The sequence below is a fragment of the Pogona vitticeps genome, chromosome 12, assembly GCF_051106095.1.
Source record: "Pogona vitticeps strain Pit_001003342236 chromosome 12, PviZW2.1, whole genome shotgun sequence".
In the NCBI taxonomy this organism is placed as follows: domain Eukaryota; kingdom Metazoa; phylum Chordata; class Lepidosauria; order Squamata; family Agamidae; genus Pogona; species Pogona vitticeps.
Window position 1 is genome coordinate 21758798 of NC_135794.1, and position 23282 is coordinate 21782079.

Here is a 23282-nt window from a genome sequence, read left to right on the forward strand (position 1 = left end):
GCCGTTTTATCACCTACGGAGTTGCAGTTGTGCCTCCCCTCGTCTTGATTCTCCTGGCCCTGTTTCCCCAGCTTTCTTACTGCTCTATGGTTTTTAATGAACACTAAATTCACAATGGGAGCAATTCTTCCAGCCAAGCGCGATACCCAGGTAGTAAACAGGAAGCTGGGAGGTGGAAGAATCCAAGCATACACGCCAGAGGAAGTGCAATCACCCAAGTCATCAAAACAAGGAACATTCAATGCAGCTAATTAAGAGTTGATACTGAAGAAAAAGGCCAAAGCATGAGAGTTTAGAATATGGGAATTGAGTTACCTGCACCCAACTGTAAAATGCACACAAACCAAGGTTGGGTGAATAGACCAAGGAGGCACTTGCATCGAAACTGAGGGTGGAGACAGATGTTTATTTGTTGAAATGGCATCACTGCCCATGGTATGGGCTCCTGTCTTCTGCCCCATGGGTCAAACAAGGTTTTTGGACCATTGTGAAAAACTATAAAGCTCATTTCCTAGGGTCTGAAGCAAGATGCATGGCTCCTACTTCAAACGGCACTCTCTCTTTCAAACAGAAGGACAGAGGGGGGAAATATAGCATCCAACTCCAATTCTCAAACGGAAGAAAGGGAAGGAGTAGAATATTGAAGAAAAAAGGAGTAAAACATGCCATCATGTCCTCTGAAAAATGTCCCCTCGTTTGAAGGCTCCAATTAAGAAAGAAAATGGCCAGCAGAAGATGTTAGAGTCATTTCTTGGATTATTTTTTAAAAAACTCAGTTTTGTAAGAAATTTATGAGAAGCATCTTGTGTGTAACCTTCTGAGACCTAAGAATGGACCATGTGTGGCAGATATCTAAAGTCTGTCCTCTATCAGAAGTCCAGCAGACTTTTAACACACCAATGGAGAGAATAAAAGAGTCATTGCGGCAAATTGAAAATGATAGACATAATTGTTGTAGGAATTAAACGAAACAGATTAACTTTTCTCCTCTATTACACACCATGGTTGAAATCATGATGCTCAGCACAGGAATTCACAACGAGAGTAGCCAACAGAATTTATGGAGGAGTTGATTCACCAAATTCTGACAGATTCAATGGGCCTACTTCCATGGCCACTAACTACACTAAGCAACAGGGATTCGACCCATGTCTTCTACTTTCAAAGTCAACAGGGCCACTCTGATTGCTTTGCCTAAGCACTCCCTCCAAACTGTTCACGAGTAACTCCATTGTCATTCATGCTACTACATTTTGCTACCTTAGCCTTCTCCCAATAGATGGGCCCCTTGTGTGTCAAGACAGCCACAGTACAGTTATTTTCAAGTGTTGGTGAGAAAAAAATCATTTAATCCTTCCTTTACTCCTCTCCCCCCAATTTGGGAGGGCTATGCGAAGGAAACACAATGCAATCTCTCCTTTGAAGTGTGTCAACATAAACTCCAGACTCATCCACTGGGAAGCCCAGAATAGCATTTCGTTCCAAGGAGGCCTATGTCGGAGAAGCAAGCATCATTCAAGCAGTTCACGGTGACCAACTTGGGATGATTCGCTTCCAAGAAAGAAAGGAAGAGCAAAAAAAGAGAGAGAGAGAAGAAGAAGAAGAAGGAGAAGGAGACAAAGACTGAGAAAGAGAGAAGCTATTCCCTTTGAAGCCTACTCAAGAAATTCAGCCCCGTATCTCCTGCTCACAGCAGTTTCAACGGAGAGGCGGAAATAAGGGGATGCTAAGGAGCCAAACCTGTTCAAAAACCCCAACCATCTCTGCTTCGGAGACAAAGCTTGTGAAGCTGAGAAATTGTGTCTGGTGGCTATATATGGAACGTGTTCCATAGATAAAGAACGACTGTCTCCAGGGAAATCAAATCAGTGGAGTTTTAATAATTTCCTCTCCTAGGAAAACTGTTAATTATCCTTAACTACAGCAAAGATGAGGAGGAAAGGGACAACAGGCTGCAACTGAAGTGGAGTTTCTCTCCCTTTTTAGCTAAACAGCAACAACACACACATACACACACACACACACACGGGAGAGAGAGACCTCAGTAACAGCATTTGCCCCTCTTTCCTGAATTGCTTTAAGTAGAATTCCTCAACTTTCATCTTTCCCTTTGCCTGGGAAAGGGAAGTGTTTTAACTGGAATTCTTTAACTTTCATCTTTCCCTTTACCTGCCCTCTTAATTTCTTATTTCTAGTGTATATGCGGTTATGTCATGATTGGATGACTGCTGACACGGCATAGCACTTCAAATGGTACCATAAATTTGCAAATTACCTTTGAAGCGATGAGCGAATTACTCCGTTCCCAATCTGTCGCTTTCATGCATACTGGAACACTGTGTGCTCTTCCCTTTGGTAATGACACAGGTGCTAGCCAATCGCCGCTACCCACAGCTGGCTTCTGCTGCAAATCTGCACAACTACACCCTTTAATCCACCATTGGAATTTGAGCATGGGAAGAAAAGATATTGGTGCTCTGGACAACCAAACGGTACAGCCAAATCTACGCTTGGTTCATACAGCTCTTGTACCTGTGTTTTAGGGGAGCTGTACTAAGGGAGAAGGCACCAAGAAACCTTGAACAGGAAAGGTCCACCACACCTCCAGGTAAGGAAGGGGAAAGACTCCTACCTGAAACTTTCTACACTGTTCAGTTCCAAACCCTCTACCCTCACCTTCAGGGCCACAAGGACAAAGTGAGTAAAGAGCTCAAGCTTTCTCTCCCAGTCGAGAAACCATACTTCATGTAAGGAAGTACAAAGCCTTTTTCACTGAAACCAACTTGAGTAGGAAGCAAGAAATCCTGAGGATACTTTAAAATGAAGATCATCTGACACTTCAAAAAAAAAAATAGAGCAAGAGGAATAGCTATATGGCTATGATTACAGCTCATTTCAAGCATAGTGTTGATATACAACAGCAACACTATGCCTAGTTTCTTAGGGCCTGCCCACATTGTGAAATCTGATGTGATCCGGCTGGTGCTTAAAGGTCTTTATCTTCAGTGCAATCTATTTTAACTCTTGGTACCCATCCGTGAAGGGAGTACAAAGAACTATTTTGCATCTCAAGGAACCATCCCAAAAAGACTGCATGCCCTAGCCCTGTGCCAGAAAGATATGGGCCAAGTCTTAAAAGGGAAGGATGGATCATTTTAAGGAGAAATACAAGCAGATTAGGTCTTTTTTCCCCACGTCATATGGAGCTATTAGAGAACCATGCATCATAACAATATGCCAGTGTAGACAGGCTCTTAGTCTCTGATCTTAAACTTTGGCTGGACAGCTCCAGGATGCTTTAGGGCAGTGGTCCCCAACCTTGGGCCTCCAGATGTTCTTGGACTAAAGCTCCCAGAAGCCTTCACTATCACCCCTGCTGGCCAGGATTTCTGGAACTTGAAGTCCAAGAACATCTGGATGCCTCTGGGAGCACATGAGACAACAAGATCCCTGTCTCCTGATACCCCTCCCCTGCATCTGGCCTTTGGAGGGACCTTTCCTCTAAGCCTGGAGATTATACATCCCCATCATTGCCTCTTATGGCAAGACAGAAGGTTCCCTCCACAGCCAAATATCACACTTTTGTGCAAGATCCTGTCCACGAGTCTCTGTAGCTAGGAAACAAGTGACGTAACTATATGAGAAGACAGGGCAGACCATATTGGGAATGGTTATGCCTCTCTTTGGACATACTTTTGCCTATAGGACGTAGCTGAGACCTTGCACCAAAATTCTGCTCTGTTATTGCTTTTCAGGACCCAAGATTGTGTTTCCTTTAATGGATGCCCAGGTGCCTGCAAAATAAAAACCAGGCCATTTTTAACAAGGCAGAAATCAAAAAATATATATCTCCAATTTGGCAAGAGATAAAGGACTCCTGGCTGCAGGTCCCACTGAAACCACTCCTCCCGTTCAAAGGCAGGTGAAAATAAGCACCATTGAGCAATGGGAGCAGATTCAGAGGCTTTTAAAAACCCAATGAAAAAACAAAGATACAAACACAGAAAGGCCATAACCCTGACAAGACCAGAATGCTCTAAAGCTCAAATGTTTTTAGAAGAGAAAGGGGGGGGGGAACCTTCAGCACACAACACAGCATTTTAAAAAAGAGACTCAGATAAGAGCTGGCAACAGCACTCAATGTACTAAAGCTTGCATTTTGAATCAAAGTCCAAGGACATTAATACAAATTGAGGAGGGGGGATTGAAGTCTGGGTGGCTGCCAACACAGCGGGCACTGATGGTGGGGTGGACTTTCCTTTCCCCTTGCAACCTACTCTCCACGTTCTGCTCTTTAAAGTCGGGAACTCTCTGGAGGAGATATGGAGGACGTGTAGAGGAGGGAACATGAAGGATAGAAAAGGGAATTTCCACCGCATGAGCAATGCTACTTACGTAATGTTGAATCTAACCCTCCACCAGCAATATATACACTTCCCACATCATTGTCATGCACTGTCAAGTCAATTCTGATTCATGGCGACTCTTTTTGGGTTTTCCAGAAATGGTGGACCATTCTTCTCAGGGCACCCTAGGGCTGTGCAGTTGGCCCAAGGCTACCCAGGCTGGCTCTACTTCCAGGAGGCACACAGTGGGGGAATCGAACTCCCAACGTTTGGCTCTGCAGCCACATGCATCAACCACTGAGCTATCCAGCCACATTCTATTTTTTATTTTATTTGTTTGTTTTATGTATAGGCCATCTTTCTCCCGATAAGGAGACCCAAGTTGGCTCACAATATTAAAAAAAAAAGAACAGAATTAAAAACTTAACAAGCTAATCATTAAAAAAACAATTAGACTATGTGCTAATGAAAATGCAACTGAATAATTAAAAGCAAATAAGCACTAAAACCATCTTAACTTTAAGAACTTTAACTTTTTTAGAAAAAAAATACGTATATCCAATGACTTGGACATTTCCTCACCCTATCTCTCAGGAATTTGGAAAGTACAACTGGGGAGGTAGTCGTGGATGAGATTTTGGAATGCAGGGGGTTTTCTTCTTGTTCCTTCTCCTCTACACTTGTCTCCCCACAACACATGAAGCAATAGAAGAAAAATGGGACTAGACGTATGTGGGATGATCTAGCAATGATATCTAGATCAGTTGGCCTCTATCCATTTTCACTCTCAAAAAGTGGCCTGAAAATGTTGAAGATAATTTAATTTCTGAAGGTCACCAATCTCTACTTCTACAGTAGTCAACCAGGTGACTATGGGAAACTCTTACAAATCAGAGCGGAATTCTATAGCCTTCTCTCGTTCAAGTTCCCACATCACTGAGATTGAATCATTATGTTTCAAAGGAGCAATCTGTGTTCCCCCCCCCCCCCATTAAACTGTTATTTTACTCAAGATAATTTTTTTACAGGGTTTGGGGCATTTTTATACTTTTGGTTTAGTTTAATGAATTAGCAAATTAAGATAATTAATTAATTTCTTTTCACAATTTAGCCTTGGTAAGTGAATGCTGTTGTTACGTGTTGACAAGTCAGAACTGACTTACCGTCATCCTTGTTGGGCTTTCAAGGTAAGTGAGACATTATAGCTGCAATTTTACCAATTCCACACCCCAAGCGAGCTTCCATGGATGAACCGGGATTTGAACCCTGTTCTCCAGAGTCCTAGTTCATCACTCTGTCCACTACAATACATTGGGAACCCCTGATAAGTGAATACATCACCAATTTAGCATGAAAACTAGAGGTTCCAAGGTCTAGCCCCATCACTCTTTGTTAGACAATGTCTTACATCCCCTATTGTACTGGTGTGATGTCTTAAATAGCACCAACCACCTTTACACTCCTTGAAATATAGAGATTCTCTTCTCCAAAGCAAAGGAATGAGGCTATGCACATATACCTCTGGATTTCACTGGTCTCTACTCACAGTCCTCCCACCCAATTTCCTTTTAAAAAATGGATGTATTGAGGGTTTTTTTAAACACCTCCCATGTTCTTTAGTAACAAAAAAAATGAAATAAACATTGTGGTGGGGTGCGACCCATTGTTGGGGCATCTCACAATGCAGCAAAATAGCACACACACACACACATACATACACCTGTCTTCTAGGCATTTTTCAGCCTGTTTTTCCCCCCAAGAAACAATTGTAATGTTTTTTGGGGGAAGAATGTAGGAATCTTGAGTGCCTCTGTTGCAAGACCCTGCTTTTGGTCCCCTGAAGACTGCACATTGCCCACCTACGCCTAATGGTAGAGCCGTGTTGTTGGTCATCAGAGCAAAAATTCTCCTTATGGTAATTTCAGAATCTAGCATTCCCCATAGAGTGATCAGGGCAGGAGAAGACAACGCTCAAATCTAGATGTGGGTGCAGTCTGAGATCTCTCAGACCACCTCTCTGTCTTTAAGCCGACACTGTTAGAGCAGGTCCCCTTTCAATCCTAACGATGGTACTTCTGGCCCAAGATCTTAATCAAAGAGGTGGCCACTTTGCTTTCAAGTGCCCGTTAATGGATTCTAAAGCACAATAGAACTGCACTGCAAGTACCTTTGACTTCCACGTCCGTGCAGTCACTCTGATCAGGGTCATTAGAAATGAATATCAAATGAGCCAATGATAAAGCAGCTCCTCAAACATCGCATAACGTCTTGCAAGTAATCATTGAAGTATTCTTTCATCTTCCTTTTCTAAGGTTCTCCCAGCCTGGCCCTTCTTCCTTTCATCGCAGGAATTCAAGGTTCTCAGGACCCAAGAATAAAAGAGTTTTACGCCACCATAACAAACACGCATCCTCATTTGCTAGCTTAAGGAACAGGCCTAATGATACAAACAAATGATCCATTAAAAGATAAAACACCTACAATGTTTCTTACACCATTCAATCCAGATGCTTCCGTTTTTATTTACTATATACTGTGTTTCCCCGAAAATAAGACAGAGTCTTACATTAATTTTTGCTCCCCCCCCAAAAAAAAAAAAAAAAAGCACATTAGGTCTTATTTTCAGGGAATGTTTTATTTTACAGTCATCTCATCTTCTGGTTGCTGCACAAGGGTGGAGGGTGGGGTTTCACTTAACTGGAGCTTATTTTCAGGGTAAGGATTATATTACGAACATCTTGAAAAATCATACTAGGGCTTATTTTCATGTTAGGTCTTATTTTCAGGGAAACAGGGTGGGTAGGTAGATGGACAGATAGATAGGCATAAATATAGAGCTCTATCAGAGATATACAGATAGAATACTGTAACAAATTAATGCCATTTTCAAAGAAGTGACCGTATTAGTCAGCATGTATGAAAATAACATTTTAAAACAGTGAAACCTTGCATAGCTTTGTAGCATTTAACACCAGTGGCTAAGACCCTGTTGCTCAATGTAATAAGTAGGCCCACTGAATCAATGATGATTTGGGTCAGTCAACTTTTCTGTAAGTTGCATTGATTCAAACTGGCCGGCTCTCATTGTCACTTGCTTTGACATAGTAAAACTCAACTAGAGTAGGCTACTTTGAACCAATGGAACATACGGAGGAGATGACCCAGCAAGTCCCCATGGATTTGGTGGGGCGAGTCTAGAGCTACCGTGGTGCCTCGCATTACGACGTTAATTCGTTCCAGCGAAATCGCTGTAGAACGAAAATGTCGTAATGCGAAAATAAAAAGCCCACTGAAACGCACTGAAACCCCTTCAATGAGTTCCAATGGGCTGGAAACTCACTGTCCAGCGAAGATCCTTCATAGGGCAGCCATTTTCAGTGGCTGTCTTGTGATGAATCCATCCCAGAAAACAGCGGGGAGCCATTTTATTTACCTGGTGGCCATTTTGAAACAGCCAATCAGCTGTTGGAAAGTCATCATTTTGCGAAGAATCGGTTCCCGAAGCAGAGAACCGATCATTGTAAAGCAAAAAAACTCTATGCAGACCATCGTTTTGCAATCACAAAAGTGATCACAAAAATGTTGTCGTCATGTGGTTTCGTCGTAATGCGGGGCATGACTGTACTTATGATGGAAAGCAATATGATTTCAGCCAATGTATGAAATGATACATGGAAATCAGCAGTGTTTCTCAAACTCCATTCTGTCCTGCAAATTCCTGTTGAGCCACTCAGCCCTAGTAATCTGGAACATCTGATATTCCTGCACGTTTTTCCATGGAAGGCCCATATCCAGAAGTTTGCAGGGACCACCACATGGCCCAGGAAGGAAGGAGCATCCTTTTTGCTTGACTCAACTCGGAAAACTGAAACCCGCAATGGGAAGCCAACCAACAAGTCAAAAGGGTATTAACTCACTACTAATGAAATTTAGAACGGTGCACAATTAAACTAATTGTGCATGGAGCAATAATTTGTTGAGGTGCTGTGTTTGCATCCATTGGGAAGCTGTGCAATCACTATTCGTAAATGAGGCCCCCCAAAACATACATACCCAAGAGGTATGGGAAGATTATTTAAACAGCAACAACACCCCCTTCTCCTTACAAATAACAAGCAAAAGGTTTCGATTGTGCATTTCACTTATATAGTGTCAAGATAAATCACAGAAGGAAGAAGGAGCCATCCTATGTTGGAGTTACCTTCATATGCTGCAGATTCTGCTTAACGACTTCACCAATAAAAAAAGGCCTTTAAAAACTCTGCAGAAGGACATTTATGTCAGTGATTCACGAGAAAAGTTGTGGAAATGACCATTTGGTAGAGGAGCTTATCAAACAGAGAACAGCTTTTCCGTATTAAAAGGTGCACAACATCTGATGGACTTGCCGATCCAGACAGAGAATGGTGAGGGCTTAGCTCTTTAACCCTTGCCTGGCCCACCACCCTGTTTGTGATGGTGAAACAGGCATTTCAACATCAACACCCATAGGGCAGCCAGATATAACAAGATCCTTTCCATACTAGGAACAGCTCTACTCATTGAACTTAGCCAGTGCAGAAGTGTGAGTGTTTTTCTTTCATTCATTTTTGATAAAACACTTCTCAAACTTTGTGACATTGTTTGCAAATTTGACCAAAGGAGCTTAACACTGAAACACAGAGACAAAGAGGAAGAAATTAGAATCTGAAGGAAAGAGGTACTGAGATTTGTCCACTCATGGTCCGATTTCCTTTGGTATGTCCATTTTATCATGAACTGTGATAACTCCAAGATCCATAGACTATGATACTTTTATTTCTTTATAAATATTCTTCCTTTTTTCCATTATTGTTTGTTTGGGTGTTTTTGCGTTTAGCATGTTCAAAATCCCAATACATATGCACTAATGGAATGGTACAGAAATGAAATAACAAAATAAAATAAATCATGTCCCTTGAGCTCCCAACTCCAAGAATAGGAGACACACAAAAAAACTCCATGACTCAATTTTCCCTAAAGTATTTCAGCTTTTATGCTTGGGTTACACATAACCCAGTTTCTCCTTAACAGATTAGGCAATAAACAACATGGAAGTAAACTGAGCAGCAACAGGGTGAGAGATTCCAAATGACAACCTCACCTTCCTGTGATTTTCCAGTTTCAGGAAGGGTACAGAGACCCCTGGGGGAACAGAGGTATATGACCCAAGTCCAAGACAAAATCTCAAGTATGTGCCAAAGCAGCTTGGAGCTGTCCATGGTTCTGAAACTCTAGTTCTACACAAGGCACTACCTGGTTGGTAAAGCCACCCATAGCCATCTGCCACAATCCTACATATGATCAGGACAGGACGAACACAGTGGTATTCAACAGTAATGGTAGGAACCATACTCCGAAGCACCATGAAGGCAACAAATGAATACCCAAAGAACCAGGACAAAACAGAGAACATTCTGTAAATCAGGCAATATTCCCTTGATTAACATCTCATAATCCTTAGCGCTAGAACAGATAGCCTAGCCATTCATACCTACATCAACCTTGGACATCCTATTCAATCATTCACCTTTCTCTGCCATGCATCTATAGGCTTCAAGAAGCTGCCCACATTATCGCTTCCATTATCACTGGAAGAAAAACTGTTCATTAGCAATGTTGAAACTCTGACATGCAGACTCATAAACAATGAGTAATAATGTGCAAAACAATGATTAACTCTGGCCACCTGCAGTCACACCTACACCTGTGCTTACCACCTGTTGCTAAAGTCTCTGTTTTCTATCACAGCATGGACATTCCTCATTTAGTAATTGGGATATAGTTCCGTTTGGCACTTCTGGTTTAGGCATTTCTATATCCAACATGGATTTCCACTGGGAAAGGTAAAGTTAAATGTTCCCCTTGACATTTAGTCTAGTCGTGTCCGACTCTAGGGTGCAGTGCTCTCATCCCCGTCTCCAAGCCGTAGAGCTACCATTTGTCCGTAGACAGTTTCCATGGTCATGTGGCCAGCGCAACTAGACATGGAATGCTGTGACCTTCCCACCGAGGTGCTCCCTATTTATCTACTTGCATTTGCATGCTTTTGAACTGCTAGGCTGGCAGTCCACTGGGAATGTATCAGCAAAACCAGGACTGAGGTCCACCAGGAGACAAAGAGAGTATGGAAAAAAAAAATCCCAGCATGCTGAAAGAACTCACTGGGGTGTGTGTGTGGAAATAGATTAACTCATACCTTTCATTCCAAACTTCGACCGTCGGCCATACTTGTTGATCATAATAAAGAGGACCACCAGGAGGACGCAGGCAAAGGCTGCAAGTCCAACAGCTATGGATACCTGTGAAAAAACATGTTGAATGTTAGTGGCTCATCAAGTATGATTATTGCAAGGTTCAAAGAGGCTTCACTGCATTTTTTCTATGTGATTATAATGTATGGTAAGAATAAATATGATACAGTGGGAAGCTATGACACATGCACGTTTTGCTTAAAATAAGAAATAAAGGCATAGAAAAGAAGACAGAAGAAAAACTGGGGAAATGGATAAGGACTGTGCAGAGGTGAGAAAGCTAATGGTTTTCAACCAGTGTCTTCAGTATATAATTGCATTTTGTGAAGCTGTGCAAATATCCATGGCAGCTCCATGGATCCGGATATAGGTTTATTATCATAATGATAATCTTAGAACTGCAGAGCTGGAAGAGACCCTATAGGTCATCGAGTTCAGCCCCTTCCAAGGAGGCTCAGTGGGGAATCAAACTCCCAACCTCTGGCTCCATAGCTAGAGAGCTAAACCACTGAGCTATCCAGTTGTCAAGTACTGATGAAAAGAAAAACACAAGGTGTGCGTGTGGGCTATAACGTGAAATAGTTGTGTGCGGGGGTGGTGACTAGGTATTTACAAAAGCCATTCTGTGAACATTAGAACATTTCCGACAAAAGGTGTGTTTTAGAAATGCACCTATTTTGGTAGACGTGCACTATTGACTGAAGTGTATTGGTGAAGATTTTAAAACTGTACCGTTCCCTTTGCTTGGCTTTTCATGTTAGACATATTAGCAAACTCTATTTCCCTCTTTCTCTCATACAATATAACAAAAAACCTGGAATGTGATAGCCAACAGTCTTTTCACACATTCCTTTTATTCCACAGAGTCTCCATCCGACAGCTTGGAAATGTTAAAGGTCGGACTAAAAACCCCAACACAGTTGTGATGCACCTTCACAAAAAGAGAGGATAACCCAGGAATGTGGTGTGCTAGGGCATTCAATCAGAGCCAGGATTTCGTCACAGTTCTCCAGCGAGCATGCATGGGGTGGGAGATACAGGCTTTTTTGCACTGTGATGGGCAGAGTGCCCCAAAAAGGACATTCAAGTTCAGATGCATGATGTCGAAGTAGCAACTCTGTCTCCTTCAGTACCCTTGGGGATGGAGGAAGGCAATGCGGAGACACAAAAACAAAGCAAGAGAAAAGGGGCAAGACAGAAAACAGAGCAGGCAAGATCTGCTCCAGAGAGAAAGCTTTGCTAGAGGCACCAGCCGCTTCCTTCTGCACATATTGACAGAATATTTATTCCTGGCTTTTCAGTACACAGACAGCTTTCTCTCAGGGGTTCTTCCTCCTGCATTGGGAAAAACAATCATTCTGCTCTCTGCAGCTAGCTTTGCTTGTAAAACCCTTTCCTTTAAAAATGAAATACACGTCACATAAAATAAAGAGATGTTCTGTTCCTTCTTAGGCTGGTGCCTCATCCAGCCTCGGATTATCTGGCTGCTTTTATTTATACACGGTGCATGTTATCAAGTCTGTTGAGGTATTTTTCTGCCATGGCTTTCTGGCTGCAGGTGGCCTTTTGGAAACCCGCAGGGGAAGAAGTGAATGTCAGAACATGTGCCTTGGGTGTTCGAATGAGCGTTTTGGAACGTTCACTTAAATCCATTGTAGCAATTATGCAGCCAAAGGGCAGAAGCGTTTGGCCAGCCAGTTCATTGTGAGGGTCCTTTCCAACTCACCACCCACAATTTAAAAAGAGGTAATGAGGACAGGACAAATTATTCTGCTGGGCAAAGTGACAGAGCAAATGACACCTCCCATGAACAGGCAAAGGCAAACTTCACAATACCTAAGACTGGGCAGTTTTAGCACTAGAAGAAGAAAATATGGGACGCACCTCTCCTCTGATTTAAAAAAGAAAATGAAAGAAAAAAGTTTGTGCATGGGGAATTTCTACAAAGGATTATGGGTCTGCCAAGGAGTTTTTTTTTTAATAAGAGGCTTCCTATGTAGGGCCTAATGAGCAGAGACTATAATCCCTTGCAGCTCCCATTGACTTTAGCCTTGTACACCCTTTCCCCTTGTCTTCTCCACAAGACAAAGATGTCTGCTGGAATCTGAATTCATTAGCATAAGAACTTGAAAACGGCTGCCAGGACTTGATTTAACATCCCAAGATACGTGGGTGAGGGTATTCCTGTAGACTCCTTGGGGCGAGAATGCACAAACTCTGAAAATCCCATGCCTAGTATTTGATAACTGACTGACTACTCATAACACCAAAGCCACTCACAATGACATACAAACACAAACTCACACATATATGTAATGCTGAACATCTTTCTTTCATAGAAATCTTCATACACTGGCCAACTATCAATGCATGAATGCAGAAAGAGGCAGCATCTGCCAATGTGCCTGCCTGCATGCGTACACACACGTACACACAGTTATATGTAGGGACTTTTTTCTGTCTCTTGGCAACCAACCAGATTTCACTTGAAATATCACTCACCCATCCCCTGTACACAAACACACTAGGGATCCGAAGAATTTTTCACGATTGTCTCAATTACAAGCAAGACAAATTAACTTTATTCAGATGTTCAACAAAAGGGTGAATCTTAACCCCAAAGCAAACAAAACAGGCAAGTTATGTATGCTTCCATTCTAGTTACTTTCTGGTTGAGAGCTAAATCCGCACAGGTAAATAGTCTTTTAGCTGTGTGGTGTCTCTGATGGGGAAACTTGAAAAATCAAGGTTTCTGGTCACATGGAAATAGCACATACACAGAGACATCCATGTATCCTCTTTGAGACATAGCTGTGCACATATGAGGGCTAAGATGAAGAGGGTGGAGTGTCCGTATATGCCTATATTAATAACCATGAGGCTCCTACCAACATAGGCAAGCTCTAGGCCAACAAAGACAAAGGGCACAAGGCTGGGAAAGCTGATTTTGGTTTCTCCTCCTCTCTTAAGAAAAGAAAAGGGGAAAAGTGCAGGGGGAGGGGAGGGGAAGAAGGAGGCAAGGAATAAAATGGAATGGAATCAAGGCTGGCTCGGAATAACCATACAAACAAGCAAACCACAGCATTAGGCATCAACGGCTTCGTGTGGGCATTCAAGAAGGGTTGAGTTCAAGCTAAAACTTCAGAAAGAGCTCTAAGGCAGCCAAATCCCTTCTCCGCAAGGAACACAAAGCCATCCCCTTCCCTTGATCCCACAAGTCTTACCCCAAACGTGTCTTCTTCTGGCTTGTGCGTCACTGTGATAAGAGGAGTAGGGCTTGGACTATACTCAACTGAAAACAAAGAGAAAAGAAAAAATGATTCTCTTACAAGTCAGGAGAAAACAAGCTAAACCCACTAAACAATATTATACCCCCATCAACATTTATTTGAAACATCTAAACAATTATTGGGGAAGTTCTTGCTTTCAAAAAACTCCTCTTCCTTAGTGTTGGAGTGATGATGGACCCCCAGTTCTGATCTCATGACTGACAACGTTCCTGGACGATGGCACACCCACTCAATGCAAAGAAGTCCAGACCTTCTGTTAGCTTCTGTTCTTTCTTCCTCACTTGGCCCTTATGCCATCTGAGGCACTCTTCAAGGTGTCCTGTATATACTTGTCCCTCCAGAGCACCCCTCAAAACCCATCTCCTCCATTAAGACTTGACCCTGCTCTTCACATAGCCCTTGTGTTGGCCACAATGCATGGTCAGGTAAGGCCAAGTACAACTATTTGGGGCATCCTCGCCTCCTTTATGTCTTCTTTCAGTCATTTCTCAATGTTTGAAGACACACGTCAGGCACTACCTGTGCACCTTCTTTGCCCATCTTTGGGAGCTTAAGGTTGACCATGTTCTGCCCCCTTTTTTCCCAGGCCTCACTCCCCACCACACAAACATTTCTCTCCTTTTCATTGGAGGCTGGTGAGTCCAGTTTCATGGGGGCTCTTCACCCGCTCCAAGTTTTACTCAGAACTCTCCTGGAGTTATCCAAGGTGCTGCACCATCTCCTCCAAACAGCCCCCTTTAAAATCTGCATGAATACCTGGAGTGGATTCACCACCCCCATGGAATCGGACTCACTAGCCTTCTCTGTTCCTTTGACTTTCCCCAGCAGAGTACTTAGTTACTTTTCTGAACAAGACAGTTTTTTTTAATTGATGCAACAGACACGGAGGGACTTACATGTGATAATGCCATCTGAAATGCCTGCAAGACAAACAAAAGAACGGACAAAAGAAAGAAGAAACATGGTTACAAGTTGCATGATTAAGGAACAACATAGTCCTTACAATGAAGCCCATCATGTACTGGGAAAATCCCTCCCATTCTTACAAGGTCTTCCCAACTTAAATGCATGACTCTGAAATTATGCACTCATGCCTGGAGAGGTTCAAAAGGAAAAGATGGTTGGCCATATGCCCTACGTTACAGACAGCAATCCTCTATTTCAAGGCATCCTCATTTGGAAGGGTAGCCCAAGCCACCTCTGATTGAAATTTGAAAGCCGATAAGCAGCCAGATCAGCAGAAGCCTTGAAGCCACCCATGGAGAATCATCCCCGCTGCTAAGCAGGTGTGCTAGTCACTCCCTTTTCCCCAAGTGATTGAGCACTCTCTTTAAATGACTGTTAGGTCATTTAAATTTGCACCAAAACAAAACAATTCAAATACGGAGAATTAAATGGAGAGTGGTGTTAGCTTTTGTGCTTTAAAAAAAGGGGGGGTGCAGTCTGGGTTTGTCGAGAAGATTTGTCAACTTCAGTAAAAGAAGCTTTGGTTCAAGTCTCCACTCAGCCATGAAGCTTACTGGATGACCTTGGCCGAGTCAGTCCCTGTATCCTTGTCATAGTGAGGTAGACTAGCGTGAGATACGCTATCAGCTAAGTTGTTCTGATTCTTGAATGGTACAACAATAATAACGACGACTGAACAAACCAAACAGACACAGAATGCCTTTAGAATACCTCCTGCCCAGCTCCAAAAAAGGACCTTTATGTCTGCCACATAGACGGGCTGCAAAATTTCCATTTTCAAAGGGCCTCTGGCCTCTTTCTGGAATTCTTCTGGCTTCCTGCTACAGCTGCCTGTAATTCTTTTTTTTCAAGTTTTAAAATAGATTTTATATTATTGACATTTTCTTTTTCCCCATCTTCACAAACAACTTTGAGCAAGTGCTGGGAAAGTGGGATAAAAGTCTTTCTCAATCAATCTGCAGCTCCGTCTTACAAGAGATCAGCCTGCATAATTTTTTTTTTTAAAAAGCAATGTTTACTATAGATAGATCAGAGCAGTAGCAGACACATAATGTGGACTGTTCTCCCTTCTGTTATCACATGATCCCTAACAGATCTTATCTTTCTTCACTCTTGTCTCCCAAATATACTTCAGACTCATACACCATTTATGGGCAATGCAGACATTCTATTTATATTTTCCTTCAAATTGCATGATTTCAGACAACTGCATAACACATTGAAATGGTCTGATGTCCATGGTTATACTGATAATTAAATACATGCAGATCTAGGGTTGGACTGACTTATGTTGCTGAAATTGTGGCACATGGATGCACACCTTCCCTGCATGGTCATCTGGAGACTCTTTTACTCGCCATAGGTGGAAAAAAAAGCCACTTTGTTTTAGCCTTCTAAGACATGGGAAAGCTGGCAGGGAACTATTTGTGACTAATGTTAGGTAAATCATTGGATTATTTACCTTGCCCTTCCCCCCCTCCTTTATTGTCTGCAACAGCTCCTCCGAATTGTGAACATCATTCTCCTAGCAGCACATTCTGGCAATTAAACCTGGGATGTCTTGCACAGAATTATGATGGTGATCTACAGGCTAAAGGAATTTGGAAAGCTGCTCTGGACTTGTGTAACCTAATCAGCTACATCCTTCTATGTGAAGTCCTCAACTCATTAGGTTCAACATCTTCAAATATATATATTTCCATTAGCTCCGCTTCATGGCAAAATCCGAGGCTCCTTGAATGTTCCCCAGTGATAGCTTCAACTGAACACAGGAAAGAAACTCCAGGTCCATTTAGCTGGTTGAAGAACACGCTAAAACTTGATGCGCGGTCAATGTGACATGGCTTTCAAGACCAGGGACAGAATGTCGCTATCTCTGAAAAGAGGTAACTGAAACTCCCCAGAAATGGGTAAGCACAGTGTAACCCCAGGAAATGCTGGGAGGAGAATGTGTGATGCACTAAAACCTCCATCAACAAAGGAGAGATTTGCTTCTGCTGGGACACCATCGGCCAGATCAGCACTTTCAGATCTCAAAGTAGGTCACAACAAATCTTGTCTCGAGGGAGTGGATTTTTTTTTAATCATTCTTATTATTCCATCAGAGTCTGAACTTGCCTTCAGAACAGAGGTCAGCTTTTTTTTTTGGTGGGGAAGAGACACTTTGGGAAAGCACCCTAGAGCTTTATATTTTTGTACTACAACTCACAGTCGAAGAGAGAAACTTTGCCAAGCTCTGTCAAGTGGGCCACTTCCTACATTGAGTCGTTTTATTTTTGCATCTTACCAACCAAGGTACAATAAAACAGGAAAAGCACTACGGAGCATGATGCAGCTGAAAACAGCAAATCGCTTCCAAAGTGAACACAACTAAGACAACGGTCAAAATATACCAGATCAACAACGGTACAGGATATTTTTTGTAAGGTCGTCTTTTGGCATAAGAAATGCATCAGAACAGATTTCAGGAATCCTGTGTGGTGGAGGGTACCAAAAGCAGGGAAAAACCACCAAAAAAGGTCTTCTCTTTACTAGGCAATGATAGGACCTCAGATGATGACCTTATCCATTAAGTAGGACCATTATCTGGGTCCCACTGATGGGTGGGACTTCAGTGGTAGAGCACACACTTTACGTCCAGGTTCAATTTCCAATTAAAAGGATTAGATAAGGAGGGGCAGCCACAGAACCTGGACAACTGCTTCCATTACATCACTAAGTCAAGAAATGTGACAACGTCCAAGCAGAATCAAAGCAACAGATGTCTGGATGTGCATTTCACCCAATGAACTAAAGCTGAATGAAGACAAAAGGTTGACACACATAGCCCCAGCGGGCAATGCCCCTTTGCCAGTTCCAATGGCAGAGACGAGTGATGGCTTGGGGGCTTGAATGATGGAGCTTCCTTAATTACCTCTGCTTTTCAGCCTCCACCGAGCATCAGAAAATCTGGCACCTAATAGGTGCCAAAGTCACAAAGCAGAGAATGGCAGAAGGCATACTATGTGTGAAAGATAGAGTACATTGTTGAGCTTCAGGAATTGTGAAATGACATAGGAAGAGGTCTTTTACCATGTAGAGCTAATCAGGCAGGGGGTTTTCCAAGACCTTCCTGGCGGTAGATGGCATGCAGCAGGGAGGTTTCCTTCCAAACACTTCCTGCCACTGCTTAGCTTCCACAATCAAAAAAGGCCAGCATGTCCACAGTGGAGTGGTGGTATTTTCTTTGGAGAAGGAATGAGAGTCGTAATACTATACCATAAACTCATGAAACTATAATTACCTTGATCCTTTGGGGATAGCCTGACAATTAGACTACTACAAGTTTGCCATGTTCTCAGCGGCATCTTAAAATGCACTCTCTTTTTTTTGGTTTCTGATTTTCAGATTATAGCAAGTTCTGTTAAAGCCGCAGTGGAAATAATTGTGTAACGTGGATATAATCGCCTCTGTGTTTGCGCGATATGCAAAGAAACCAACATGTCATGTCACCAAGAACAATGCTGAATGGGTTTTCATAAGTACATCTGAATTACCCATACAGACGGAGGATTTCAAGTCACCGCTGAGCATTAGCTGATCCTTAAAGTACAATAGGATGACACCTTAAGCTCCGATCTGCAAAAAGGCTTACCTGTACACTAAATACTATCTAATCCCCAGGAAAAAAAATGTACAATGTTACATGCTGGTTAAATTAAGTACTTCTTTTCATTTACCAACGATGGGAATATACAGAGTTTAATGCAAGCACTGTGATCATAGTGCGCTGTAAAAAAATTAGCTAAAGGTTAATAACAGCAGCTCCGTTTTGAAGTGGAAAGATGCGGCGAGGATGGAAACTGAATCTACTTGCACTGTTTTCTCCTGAATTCCCAAAGCCTTACCTAGAATGTTGGAAATACTCTGTGAAGTTATACTCGGTCAAGATATTGGTTCATCTCACCCAAATGGTCTAATCCAGCAGTTCTCAACCTTGGGTCCCAAGATGTTCTTGGACTAAAAATCTCAGAAGCCTTCACCATTAGCCAGGATTTCTGGGAGTTGCAGTCCAATAACATCTGGGAACCCAAAGTTAGGAACCAACGGTCTAATCTAACTGGTAGCTTATTATCATGATCAGAGGCAGAGGATGGTCATTATGATAATCTGCTTCCTGATGCTTTTAAATTAAACCTAAGATTTTCTGGATGTAAAGTGTGCACCTTATCACATAGCTACAACCCTCCAGACGACTGAAGGCTATGGGTAAAGAGACTGCATAATCCAAAACCTGTTGTGTTTCATTTTTTATGGAGCACAACATCCACAAAGCCATCTTCTCTTTGGAAGGCTGCTGTGTCCAAACCCATGTGAAAAATAAAGCACCATAAGAATGTAGCAGAGAAGGAAGCCTTCGTGATGGTTGCTCATGAACATTCAACATCTTGAGAAGACACATTGGTCACCTTGATTCATCCTCCTTCATATCATGGGGATGTTAGATTCCTATTTAAGTCACACGTGGTGATCTTGGATATTTGGGTTGGAAAAAAACCCATAATTCCTGACACTTGGCTATGGTGTTTGGGGCCTCTGGATGTTAAAAATTGAAAACACATGGGAGAGCCCTGGTTTCTCATTTTTGGTTTAAAACATTAAGAGCGTTCACATTTGCAGGTACACATATGTATTTATCCATAAACACCTCTTCCACGCAGCTCTTTTGCAAACCCTTTTATCTTCTCCTGATGTTGCATTTCACCTGCTCTGACAATAGAAAGGGGCACCCGAATCCTTGCATATGGAAAACTAGCACACTGAAGGAAAGAGATCTTGTTTAGAACTTTCCACAGTGAGTTGATTTTATATGAGCGCCAAATTATTGCCCAACAATACAGCCTTGCAGTACTGCAAAAAGACCGGTGGATTCCAGAAATTGTCTTCAAAGTTGTTGTTGTTGTTTTTTTTTGGGGGGGGGGAATCCCCCCTAAGCCTCATATAAGCCAGTCCTCAACCAGATGGTTTATCAGCTTCCTAAACTTTCAATCCCCCCTTTCTCCCATGGACATTGACTAGGACTTGCACATTCATCTAAGCCTTCTGGAGAAAGACTGGGTTTTTAATCGGCACTATCTTATGTATGGACAACGCACCATGTATAGTGTGGCGTAAATAATAAATTAGCATACCATTGGTATATCACGTTCTCTATATATAGCAAAATGTCCTATTTTGCTGTGGGAGCCTGGACTGTGGGAGACAGTAAAAGGGCACTCTGCTTTCTCACGACAGCATTCCAGATGGCAGCAAACATGTCTGAACCTGCACAAGTTAATTCTGCAGGGGCCGACTTAAGCCAAACTTGGAAGCGCCCCACCAGCCCCGGCCCTCTCATCACTGCATTGCATACACGGTGTTACTTGTTGTCTCCTCTTAAAAGATAAACCACAAAAAGAGAAGCAGGCAGAGGATTGGCTAGGACTGATATGGGTTACTGCTCAATAAGCTGCCCCATGCTTTGTACTTACACATTTGGGGGCATTTTGGATTACATGGTGATCCAGTGCCACTAGCCCCAGCATTGCTGGAAAATTCAATGTAATTAAATTTGGATTCCTGCCTTGAGCAGAGCGTTGGACTTGATGGCCTTATAGGCCCCTTCCAACTCCATCGTTCTATGATTCAGAATCTGAAACCCCAAACAGTGGAAGAGCCAGGAAATGCAAGTATAAAATAACTTAAGGATGTCAGTTCTCTTTCAGTAATATCCATCCATCCATCCATCCATCCATCCATCCATCCATCCATCCATCCATCCATCCATCCATCCATCCATCCATCCATCCATCCATCCATCCATCCATCCATCCATCCATCCATCCCTCCCTCCCTCCCTCCCCAATGTCTTCATCTCCGAGATAGAAAGAAATTGAATTGTTTCCAAAGGGGGGGGGGATGGATAAACGGATAAGAGAGAAAGCAGAACAAGGGAGGAGGGAGGGAAGCAGTCAGGCTACAAAGAGTCTCTCACTTGGAAAGGGTTTCTCCAGGAAGTGCCCTCTGACGGTCTGGTTGGCTGTCCCCAGGTAGTTGGTAGCGACTATCGTGTAATTCCCATTGTTGTAGTGTGTTGGATGGTTGAAGAGCAAGCAGCCGTCCAACACTTCTCCTTCCTGGAAGAGTTCCATTCGGATGAACTCTGTCTCCCTGAGAAGCTGGCCGTTGTAGAGCCAGTGGACTTGAGGCGGAGGGTTCCCGTGGACCAAAAACTCAATGCAGTGTTCCATGTGCCGGATGGGCTCCAACAAGGCAACGATGCGGGGAGGATCTAAAGGGAGGAAGCAGAGTCAACCGACTTAATGGCAGCTCTCAGATGACCAACCCATCTAGAGAGCCAGTGATTTCTGAATATTATCTTTCTGTAGGTCTAGGACAGTGGTTCCAGATCTTTTTCAAGTTGTGCCCCCATTTATAATAGCCAGGACACCTGTCACGTCTGCATCGAAAGACATTTTTAATGAGGTAAAATCATCTCTTTTCAGAAAGTGGGGGCTTCTTTCTCCCCCAAAGGGCCTGTTTCTCACACATACACACTAACTTTAATATCCTGCTCTGAAAGGTCAAGGAAGAAATCATTCACCAAGGGCTATGACACATAAAAGGAGTTCCATGCTCCCTCTAGATGACTTCCTTCGGGGTCTCAACTTCCATGTTGGGAAACACTGGCCTAGGAAAACCAACATCCTTCTCCCAAATTAGGGAAATTCATCTTTTTTTGATGGATAATTGTTAGCATCTTAACAACCAACACACAGAATGTGGGGTTCACAGACTTCAGGGGGAATCTTTTGGGCTCAACACAATGCCTAACCTAGCAGTATGATACTAAGGTTACAGAATAGGCTAATAGCTTGTGGGTGTGGTGGGTCTCTCACATGAGTGTTGAAAAGCTTTTCCCTGTCATGGCAACTCATGCACAACCCATAACATCTAAAATTGTGTGGCCAGAGGTGTAATGGAGTTTGGACTTCCAGAACCAAAGTATCAATAAATTGTGTTCAGCACAGAAGAGAATACTATTTGCCACCACCATCCTCAAGCTTCTGCTCCTCTCAACTTAACAACAATAATCAAGAGAAATGCATGGCCCCAGCAGTAGTTTACTGTTGTGAGCTATCCCTGGTGCTCATCAGAGTAATTGGGGGCAGTTTGTTCCTAAAGGAACAATTAAGGTCTGTTTGCCTTACAAAACTCAGCTGCTGCTGGAGACAAACACACTACTAGATTTGCTACGTTGATAAGGGAGTGGAAGGCGTCATTTCCAATCCCCTGGAGGCTGGTGAATATACTCCCGGATCTATGGCACCTTGGGTTCTTTTTAATGAGAAAGGTGGGATAGAAATATTTTAAATAAAGGAATAATAATCCACAAGAGCTATCCAGGAGCTGAAGTTTACGGGAGCTCTCCAATGTGCTGAAACCTATCCCCTAAATATCTCCAGGCCCTGTGAAGTGCAGAATAAAGCACGGAGTGGATTCTGCACCCTTAAAAGTTAGAGTTGTTAGGCATCATTGCATCAGGAAGTAAGGGGATGTGGTGTGCCATGCACTTTTGCAATACCCCAAACCTCCCCAGTTCTCATTAGAGCCGAAAAAGAGCCCTGCTGGATCAGGCTCCAAGAGCCCATCTAGTCCAGCTTCCTGTATCTCACAGTGGGCCCCATCAGATGCCTCTGGGAGCACATGAAATCACAAGACCCCTGTCTCCTGATCCCCCTCCCCTGCATCTGGTCTCTGCATCTCTCGTACACAGAGAGCATTCCCCTTTAAGAACAAGAAGAGCAAGATCTCGCCTTCAAGCAGACTCATGCTTTTCAAAGTCTCCAGGAAGTTTGGTTCATCTTGGAAAGGAGGCATATGCTTAAAGACAAAGGTTTCTTTTGCTGTTCCACTGCTCAGTTTGGGTAGTGAATTCAGTGGGGCAGTGGCAGTAGATGGCTGTGCAAGAGAAGTCCCATGGTGCTAGACACAGGGCTTCCCAACCTTGGAATCCCAGATGTTCTTGGACTGTCTCCTAGCTGTGCTGGCCAAGATTCCTGGGAGCTGCAGGAGATGCTCTCAACAAGTGACCCTCAACAGATTACTGCAGAGCAAATATGTCCCTTGATAGGAAAAGAGAATACGTTGCCCATCCCTGGCCATAAAAAGACATCTGCTGACTTCTTTATAAAAAGAGGACAAATCTTTGGGGAAATATACAAAATTCAGAGTGTTCCTGGAGAAGCTGCTGGCAAACTTGAATACATGAATTCGGGTGAACATGAGGGAGATGGTGATCTGAAATTCAGTTCACCTGAATTCATGTATTCAAGGTTGCCAGCAGCCTCTCCAGGAACACTTATTCCTTTAAAAAAGAGAGAGACTAT

The 23282-nt window shown here is 42.9% G+C and overlaps 1 protein-coding gene across 3 annotated transcripts in view; it reads right to left on the bottom strand.

Moving 5' to 3' along the window:
- NTRK3 (neurotrophic receptor tyrosine kinase 3) overlaps window positions 1–23282 on the bottom strand; it is a 320443-nt gene that overhangs the window by 177828 nt on the left and 119333 nt on the right. For all 3 annotated transcript variants that reach the window (XM_072981881.2, XM_072981880.2, XM_020781727.3), the window contains exons 8-11: window positions 20888–21184; window positions 14805–14828; window positions 13843–13910; window positions 10564–10666 (exon numbers count right to left, since the gene is read on the bottom strand). In XM_072981881.2, the coding sequence (XP_072837982.2) occupies window positions 10564–10666; window positions 13843–13910; window positions 14805–14828; window positions 20888–21184 (492 nt within the window). The remainder of the gene's footprint in view (window positions 1–10563; window positions 10667–13842; window positions 13911–14804; window positions 14829–20887; window positions 21185–23282) is intronic.